The sequence below is a fragment of the Dasypus novemcinctus genome, chromosome 7, assembly GCF_030445035.2.
Source record: "Dasypus novemcinctus isolate mDasNov1 chromosome 7, mDasNov1.1.hap2, whole genome shotgun sequence".
Lineage (NCBI taxonomy): Eukaryota > Metazoa > Chordata > Mammalia > Cingulata > Dasypodidae > Dasypus > Dasypus novemcinctus.
Window position 1 is genome coordinate 11761460 of NC_080679.1, and position 9718 is coordinate 11771177.

Consider the following 9718-nt stretch of genomic DNA (forward strand, 5'->3'; position numbering starts at 1 on the left):
CCCTTCCAGTTAGAGCGAGCGTGGTGAGGACCGAACGTGTGCGCAACACCCCGGGCGCACCGAGATTTGGTACGCCAGGGCGCGCGCTCGCTGCAAATGGAGTTCCCTTGCGCGCGCCGCTTTGCAGCTCCAAGTGTAGTTCCGAGAGAGCCCGCAGAGCCTCGGGATCCCTCGCGGGTGGGATGAGGGTGGGGGCGGAGGGGGAGCCCCCGCGGCCCCCTCCCGGCCGTCGGTGCGGCTGTGTGCGCGGTGCCATTGGCCCGGGCGGCCTGGTGGGCGGGAGGATGACATCAGCGGCAGGTTGGATTATAAAGGCGGGAGCGGAGCGGCGGGCTCAGAGCGCACCCAGCCGGCGCTGTGCAGCATTGGGACCCGCGCCCGCCCGGGAGCCCCACCAGCCTGCGCCGCACCCGCCTGCCCGTCCGCTCGCCGCCCCGCGCGCCCTTGCTGCCGCAGGTCTGCGCCCCTCGACTCCGCGGGCACCATGCACCTCTCCCAGCTGCTGGCCTGCGCCCTGCTGCTCACGCTACTCTCGCTCCGGCCCTCCGAAGCCAAGCCCGGGGCGCCGCCGAAGGTGGGTGCTCTCGCAGGGCCGCCGCTGCCCGTGAGGGGCCGTGGGAGGACTGGGCTGGGGTCCTGGGAGAACGCGGTGCGCGGGAGGGAGCTGAGCGCGGGAAGGCCGTCTCCTTCGGGAGGTGCCGGGAGAGCGCTCCGGAGCCCTCGAAGCCGGGGCTCGGGGGTCTACCTGCCCAGTCTTCGGAGAACGGCGACAGATGCGCCGCCTTTGCTCCTGTGTGGCCGGCTGGCGAGTGGCAAAGGAGCGAGAGCAAGGGGATCCTCGAAGGGGCGGCCCGTTGCGGCCGCGTGGCAGGTGGATGCGGGCCCGAGCCCGTCCGGCATCGGTGGGGACGCGCTCGAGGTTCCGAAGCGACACACCGCCGGCGTGTGTGGCGGTGAGCCTCAGGGGGCGCGCAAAGGTGCCGGCGCCACACCGCGCGCCCCTCCACCTGCCGGCTCTTTTCCTCCACCAGGCCCCGCGCACCCCGCCGGGGGAGGAGCCGGCCGAGCCCCAGGCTGCGGGCAGCGCTCAGAAGAAGGGCGACAAGGCTCCCGGGGGTGGCGGCGCCAACCTCAAGGGCGACCGGTCGCGACTGCTCCGGGACCTGCGCGTGGACACCAAGTCGCGGGCGGCGTGGGCCCGCCTTCTGCACGAGCACCCCAACGCGCGCAAATACAAAGGCGGCAACAAGAAGGGCTTGTCCAAGGGCTGCTTCGGCCTCAAGCTGGACCGGATCGGCTCCATGAGCGGCCTGGGCTGTTAGTGCGGCGACCCCTGGCGGCGGTGAGTACCACCGAGCCCCGACGCCCCGCTCCCCGGCGGCGCCCGCCAGGCCCGCCCTTCACCCCGCCCGCACGCCAGTTACCCTGGGCCCCCACCCGGGCCCTGGGGCCGTTCCGCCCCCCAGCCCGCCGCTAGAGGGGAGCCAGCAGCTCCAGGCCGGGGACTGAGCGTGTGCTGGGTGCTGTGCTGGCACCTCATTTACCCTCTATCCCCACCCCACTCCTCGTCCCATTTTACAGATGAAGAAAGTGAGGATAAACAGTGGTCAGGGCTCTTTGGCAAGGCCAGGAATGGCTTGGTCTGATGAACCCCGCGGGCTGCCTCGGGAGAAGCACAGACAGGCTTGGCTGGGTGGCACGCATCTCCCACCAAGGGCACACCAGCGCTGGGGGCACCGAGGGGAGATGGTGGGTTTGAGCGCACAGAGTTGTTGGTGCGCTGGTCAGCCAGACCTGGCCGGGCGTGGGCATGGCGGTGGGCAGCCCAGAGGTCAGGATGGCCTCCTGGGACCCTTGGCGTCTCCCAGGGAGGTCTCCCCCTCCAGGGCATCCTGATCCTCGTCCCCGCATGTGGGCAGACTGGCACTACCGCACCCCGGCTGGCCTGGGGCCACCCTCAGGGCTCCTGATGCCGTTTCAGGACAGGGAGAGGAAGATGGAAGGAAATCTTTATTCTTCAACCCAGCCTCAAACTTAGCAGGTCCCAAACTGAGCTCCTCACCCACCTGTCTCCCAAACCTGCTTCTGGGCTCCCTGTCTCACCGGGGCTGGAAACCTTGATGCTACCTTCAGCCCCTGCCAGGGACCACGTCCTGGCAGTTCACTGCTGGGAAGATCCTCGCCTCCTCTCCTTCCCTCTCCTCCATTCCTGCCGCCCAGCAGTGCCCCCTGAATACCAGCCCGCCCTGTGACGTGGGCACCCACGGGCTTTAGGACTGGACCTCCCCTGGTTTCCAGCCTTGCCCCCTCCAGGCCCCATCCATACCCCATCTGCCCCACTCTGGGCCAGGTGGAGGCTGGGCTCTGTGCCCCTACAGCCTTTGCAGTGGCCACACTGTCCTCCCCGGCAGAGGACGCGGGAGTACTCTTCTTTGCACCTTGCTGGTGCATCGCCTACGCCTTTTTTCCAGCACAAAATAGTTGATTGTGAACCTCTTCACCACCCCATACTAACTTACGATCAACCTGAGGACTAAATGCTAGCCCATGGCCACCCAGGCCCCACCACTCTTAAAACGTTTGTCAAGGACCAGAGGCCCCTGCCACTTCCGCTTACAGACACTCCTCTCCCATCCGGTCCCCTTCCACGGCTGTGCGCCTACCCCCTAAGTCTGCTGTGGGGTCTTGACTCACACCTGACACCGGGAGAGAAATGGTTCTGGCACTCAGGCCCCGCCTTTAGCAGCCAACATCGCGCTGTCTGTCCTCTCTCCCCTCCTACCTAAACAGCAAAGAGATGGAACTTCAGTCTATGATTTAAGCACCAAGTTCGTACATCAGATTCTAAGCAAAGATTAGTTGACCTTCTAGGGATTGCGTGGACTTCCTGTCCCCCTAGGCGCCTTGTTCTTGGACGGGGCTGTCTGTGGACACCAGGTGATGGTCAAGTGGGTGGAGAGGAGTCAGATCGCCAAGACTCCTTGACCCCTTTGACCAGGGGAGTTTCTCCATCTCCTCGAAGCCCTGCCTTGTAGCATAGATGAGTCTTACCCACCTCAAGGTGCTCAGCTCTGCCCTCCCCCTCCCTCACCCTGCTCCCTGCATCCTCCTGGTGGAGATGTCCAGAGTGTAACTCACTGGTTTGGGCTTAAAAGGAAAAGACAACCCCCTTTAGATGTTTCATGCAGGGGTTGACTTTGGCTTTACACAGAGGCCCGATGGCTGCGCCTGATGATTATAGTCTCGATTATGATGTGCTAATAACAGACACAAGATGTGGCCAGTACCTGAATGAACACCTTGTCCGCCGGCCCCAGGAACATCTCAGGCACCTGTCCTTGGTTTTGACGGATGGGACCGGATGACCAGAGAAGGGAGTTGGTGGCCAATGGGGAGGGGGTGGGAGTTCACCAGACCTTCCAGCCTGGGTCCTTCCGAGCTTGCTGTATCCAGGGGAGTGCCCCTTCGTCTCAGAGGGCACCTTTCTGGGGCCCTGAGCACTCACTAGCAGGGACTGAGCACTTTCCCTGGCACAGAAGGGAAGGGTACAGCCCGGACTTGGGCAACTCTGAATGCACCAGCCCAGCCTAAGTGTCCATTTCCCAGAGCTGGTGCCAGACACCGTTTCCTCTGCTTCTCAAGGGGACCCTGGACCCAGACCCTTTCTGAAGTGAAGCCAGCCAGGAAAGGAGGTGCTGATTACTGAATGGCAGTGTGCCCAGACGCTCTGCTGATGCCCAAAGTGTGGCTTCTCATTGACCCTGAAAGCCAGCCCTGAGAGTGGCTATTATCCCATTTTATGGATGAGGAAAGCGATACTCAAGCCCATCCAGAGCCATCCAGAAAGCAAATGTCATAGTTGGGATCTGAACCCAGGTTCCCTGACTCCTCAGATGCCACCCCCCATTTTCCAGACACATAAAGCAGAGTCAAGCACCTGACTGAGGTTTTGTGTTGTAGGAGAAAAGGGGGGAGAGGGAGAGACCTTCCATTCTCTCCTCCACGAACTCACCGAGAGCCCAGGGAAGGCTGTAGGTAGGCTGCAGGGGAGGAGGTGGCCGGCAGACATTCTGGTCCCACCTCTGCTGGGTCGCGGAGGTGCCAAGGGCACAGCAGAGAGCACGAATCCCGGAAGGGGCCCCTGCCCTCCCCAGGAAGGCCTTCGCCAGGTGGCTGCTGGGTAAAGGTGGAGAGGCATGTCTCACGCTCCAGCCGGAAAGGGGAGGAAGGTTCTAGAAGGGTCCTGCGTTCTCAGCCAAGGGCCAGACCTGAATGAGCTCCGTGTGTCCCCCTCTGTGTTTCAGGATTGGGAACTTGCTCGTTGCGATGAGGTTGTCCTTGGTCATCAGCCTCCCAGCATCTGGAAACACCTCCAACGCAATGTGGCTTTGACATTTCTTTTTTTTTTTTCCTGGTACTGGGAATACACAACACCAGCTGTTTTATTATTATTTGGGGGGGTATGATTTTATTGTTTATTTGTTTTGAAAATGAAAAATAAAAAGTTATATATTATATACATGAAACACACACATCTACACCACTTGATGACAAGGGACAGTTTTTAAGAGACTGACAAAACCAGCTGTAAAACATTGCTGTTTGTAAATTCATGTCATGCATAAATGTATTTATGTTGTAAAGCTATTTATATTGTTTATAAAGAGATATTTATAAAAATTTTATTTATGTAACTAAATGAAAGAAGTCAATCATTGTAATGTTTTTTGTCCTAACTAGTTGAAAAATGTAAAAAAAAAAGTCATTCCATGAACATCTCGAAAACTGTCTTTATTTACTGATTACATTTAAGTTTGAGGAATTAGTCTGAGGAAGAGGGGAAAAAATGAAGATGATCCTTTTACTTTTAAATAGCATCCAAGGGCCATGTTCCCAATTTTGGATTTATTTGTATCAGAATCCCCTGGGGAGCTTGTTAAAGATACATCCTGCCCACCCACCCCCAGATCTACTGAATCTGAGTCCCCAGATAGGACTAGCCTTGTGGATTTTCTCCCCGGGTGATCCCGACCTGCTCGGCCAGGTCAGGAAGTCCTCCTCGGAGCACCTGACGTCTGTGAAATCAGAGGTCTGTGAGTTCAGTTAAAATTGAGGGGGCAGATGTGGCTCAGGCAGTTGAGTGCCTGCTTCTCACATGGGAGGTCCAGGGTTCAGTTCCCAGTGACTCCTAAAAACAAGAAAACAACTAGCAAACAAACAACAAAAAAAGGCAGCTCAGGGGAGCTGATGCACCTCAGTGGTTGGGCACTGGCTTCCCACATACAAGGTCCCAGGTTCAATCCCCAGCCCCGTTACCTCAAAAAAAAAAAAAAAAAAAAAAAACAAAGAAAGAAAGAAATGGAATTCAGCTGACTTAGGGTCTCTAAACTCCATGCTACTTCTGTTACCAGGGCAAAGCAGTAACTGAAAGTGCCCTCCTGATTTGGGGCGGTTCACGAGATTCCTGCAAATCTTGCAGAACTGGCCAGGGAGCCTGAGGGACCGCAGCAGCTCGATGGCTTTCACCTGGAGCAGCTCCCAGGCTCAGCCCAGGGCCCCCGCCAGCGCGCCTGCTGCTCTTGGGCGAGCAGATTTCCCACTGGGGCGGTGGGTCGTGTTTTCTGAGCGAGGCGCGGGTTTTCTTTTCGCTTGAAGCCTCTCGCCGTCAAGGTCCCCCTGCACCGCGGAGCTGAAACCGTGACCGTGAATCATCTTTCCCAGAAACCAACAGCGAAACTTCTCTTCTGAGATCTTGCTACTTCCTGGGTGTGGGGACACTTCTGTGCCTCACCCGACCTCTGTGCTCTCTTGGGGGAGAGCAGGGTCGGGGGGCACTGACCATACCAGCACAGCAGTTCCCAGGGCCGGCGGGTGGGCCTCGTCCAGGAGCAGTGCTGCTGGGGAGGAGGCCGCGGCCTGGGGCCCTCGCTCCCAAGGGGCCCTCCGGTGGCAGGTTCTTCCCAGCAGGTGTGCGGCCGGCACAGTGACCTCACCCAGGTGAGATACTGCTCTGGGGACACGTTCCAGCGGGAGCAAGATTAGGGCCCCACTGGGTGGACTGTGGGAGAGTGTGGGCTACGGTGTGGACCACTGACCATGCGTTGCAGCGGTGCTCAGAGATGTATTCACCAAGTGCAATGAATGTCTCATGATGATGGAGGAGGTTGTTGTTAGGGGGAAGGAGTGGGGTGAGCGGGGTAGAGGGGATATGGGGACCTCATATTTTTTTAATGTAATATTAAAAAAATAAAGACAAAAAAAAAAGATTAGGGCCCTTCCCACTGCATCCCCTCAGCCGCTGCCCTGGCGGACGTTTCCAGCAGCCTTTCTGGGGTTCCCTTCCCCAGCCTTGCTCCCGCCTCAGTGGCTCAGAACTCGGGCACCCACGCAATGCGGCCAAGGGGTCCAGCGCGCAGGCCTTGTCAGTGCCCCGGTTCACTGGGCCACCTGCAGACACTGAACGGGGGATGGCTGAGAGGGGCGACCCGGGCGGTGGCGGAGGCAGGTGGGGTGTCACACCGCGGGCTCCGTGCAGGATCAGAAGGGCAGTGAGTTCAGAGCCACCTCCAGAGGTCCAGGGGTTTTCCGTGTGGGCAGGACTGGGCTGCTAGGGGCCCAGGGCTGATAGGGACCCCCAGGCCCACGCCACACATGCCGTCCTCCCAAGCAGCCCTCCAGCAGCATTCACGAGCCTCGCTTGCCCATGTCAGCCCCCACCAGGCCAAGGCCAGCCCCTCTGCCCCAGGCACTGGACGCTGCTCTTCACCCAGTGCCTCCTTGTACCTCCAAACCTGAGGCCCCCACGCACCAGGAAGGGTGAGCATATAACCAGGAAGCCCGGGAGGGTTACCCCAGAGCTCCCGGCCCCCTAGCCTCACAGCGAGCACCCGTCTCCTGAGCTGCCTGGAGACCCCATGGCTCTTCTTCCACTCGGGTCCCACAACCACCAGGACCAGCTCAGAGAGATGGGCCCAGGGGCTTGCGGGAGATGGGGCGGGCACCCCTCAGAACTGGAGGGTCCCTGGGAAAGGCCGAGTGGGTGGGGCAAGCCAAGGCACAGGGGAGGTGACGAGAGCCCGGGTGCCGGGCGCCAGGCCCCCCCAGAGCCCTGGAGGAAGCATTCCCTTTCCCGACCAGGTCAGTTGCTGGCGGCGGCGGGGGCAGGGGTGGGGGGAGAGCCGCCGAGCCCACCCAGGGACCCCGGCCAAACTGAAACTCCTGGGTGCTGCGGCTGTGGACATGTCCAAGTCCTGGCCGGGGGGACAGGGCCCAAGAATCCCCTCCACCGAGGGTCCCGAACATGCCTGGAGGCGAGGTCCTATTAAGCCCAGGTAAAGGGTTCTTCAGAGAGGTGCCCCTGCCCCCCACAGGGGCGGCAGCCCCGGGAGCCTGCCTCCCACCGGCTGCACAGGGGGTGGGGGGCCTCCTCGAAGCAGGACCCCAAAGCAGATGGGGGCCGCGTGGGCAGAGCTGGCCCCCAGCACCCGGGCAGGGCCAGCCCTGTGGCCCCGAGGAAGAGCCCTCAGCCCTGCAGGGCAGGGGGAGGCCAAGGAGCCCCCACCCTCGGTTAGGGCCGATGAGGGGGGAAGGGGGTATCGGTCAGACCCCACCAGGAACCGGAAGTCAGCGCCGACAGTGCCCGCGGGGAGGCTATAAGGACAGAGGTCGGCAGCAGGACAGAGGCCCCAGGGCAGCCAGCGGCTCCCCCAGGGCTGAAGGTGGCCGAGGGTCCCCTAAGTGCAGGAGCCCCTGTGGGCAGGTGGCGCCAAAGCAGGGCACGGGGAGGGAGAACCGCCCCACCTCCTCTCGCCTCTCACCCCGCCTCCTGCTGGGGCCTGGGGTTGGCTAAACCCACCCAGGCGCCAGCCAGAAGGAGGCAGCCCCCGGGGCAGGGCTGTGGGTTGGAGGCTCGGGTTAGGCGGCTTTCCTGGCAGACTGGCAGCAGGTGTGAGGCCCGGATGTACCAGGGGCTGCCGGCACCGCTGGAGGTGCTCGCCTGGTGCAGCAGCTCCAGGACCCACTGCCTCGGAAGGCTGGGGTGCCACCAGCAGCTCCGGTCCCGTGTGGCCGCGCAGTCCTAGCTCCCCTCCCCACTCCCCACTCCTCTCCACTCCCCACTGGCGGTGCCGGTCAACAGTGTCCCCTGCCTGGTGGACTTCCCCCCTCCCACCACCGTGGGCCTATTCGCTGCCCTTTTCTAAAATTTGAGCTTGTTCTCATGTCCCTGATTTAATTGTCCACTGCACCAAATCTGTTTTTTTTTTTTAAAGATTTTTTAATTTAATTCCTCGCCCCCCCCCCTTGTCTGTTCTCTGTGTCTATTTGCTGCATCTTGTTTCTTTGTCCGCTTCTGTTGTCGTCAGCGGCACGGAAAGTATATGGGCGGCGCCATTCCTGGGCAGGCTGCACCTTCTTTCACGCTGGGCTATTCTCCTTACGGGGCGCACTCCTTGCGCGTGGGGCTCCTCTATGCGGGGACACCCCTGCGTGGCACGGCACTCCTTGCGCGCATCAGCACTGCGCATGGCCAGCTCCACACGGGTCAAGGAGGCCCGGGGTTTGAACCGCGGACCTCCCATGTGGTAGACGGACGCCCTAACCACTGGGCCAAGTCCGTTTCCCCAAATCTGTTCTTAATTGCCTCCGACGTGGCCTTTGAGTTCACTGCATTTTCTTTTTCTTTGTATGTTTTCCATATCTTGTTCTGCCCCCTTTTTCTTGGGTTCCCTTTTTTTCCCTCCCCCCTCCTTCTCCCCCCACACGGGCACTCATATGGGCACTTGGCTTGCCACATGGGCACTCGCACAGGCACTCAGCTCACTACGTGGGTACTTGGCTAGCCATACGGGCACTCACGTGGGCACTCAGCTCGCCACACAGGCACTCAGCTCACCACACGGGCACTCGGCTCACAATGTGGGCACTCAGCTCACCATGCGGGCACTGGCTTGCTGCTCAGGCATGCTTTCTTTTCTTCTTTTTCACCAGGAGGCCCCAGGGATTGAATCCAGGTCTTCCCATACGGTAGGTGGAGGCCTTATCACTTGAGCCACATCCACTTCCCCTTGTTTCTTTAGGAGGCACTAGAACTGAACCTGGGGCCTCTGATGTGGAAAGGAAGGCACCTAATCACTTGAGCCACCTCTGTTCCTTGTTTTGTTGTGTCTCTCATTATGTTTTTTCTTCTTGTGTCTCTTGTTGCATCATTTTGTTGGTCAGCTTGCTGTGCCCGCCCATCATACCAACTTGCTATCTTCTTTGGGAGGCACTGGAAACTGAACCACGGACCTCCCATGTGGTAGGTGGAAGCTCAGTTGCTTGAGCCACATCCGCTTCCCTGCTTAATCCTTAAAATATGAGGATAAGTAGAAAAAACAAAAATCACAGTGCATTTTTCAAACACTGTATCTTTGCTCAGAGCCCCAGGGTCTGTGCCAACCAAGAAGGTGGTCAGCCATTCTCCTGACCTCTTAGGTGACAGAATTAAGATGGGTGGGCTATTTTCCTGCCACTGCTCATTTTCTGCCACTTTCCCAACTCCTTTCTCCAACTAACTGGAGACTGAAAATCACAGAACCAGGTGAGATTTGAGGTTCACACACACCTCCAGGATAAGCAGAGAACAAACCTACACAATATATCTGTAGAAGGATTTAGAAAAAAATTTCAGGGCACTGTGGTGCATTCTACATACAATGAAAGACACGTTTCTATGAAT

The 9718-nt window shown here is 59.4% G+C and overlaps 1 protein-coding gene across 1 annotated transcript; it reads left to right on the forward strand.

The window, feature by feature from the left end:
• The first annotated feature begins 342 nt into the window (after positions 1–342).
• On the forward strand, positions 343–4393 carry NPPC (natriuretic peptide C). The gene is made up of 3 exons (XM_004447056.5): positions 343–574; positions 1032–1342; positions 4305–4393. The coding sequence occupies exons 1-2, from the start codon at positions 485–487 to the stop codon at positions 1320–1322; spliced, it is 381 nt and encodes a 126-aa protein (XP_004447113.1). The 5' UTR covers positions 343–484; the 3' UTR covers positions 1323–1342; positions 4305–4393.
• The last annotated feature ends 5325 nt before the right edge of the window (positions 4394–9718 follow it).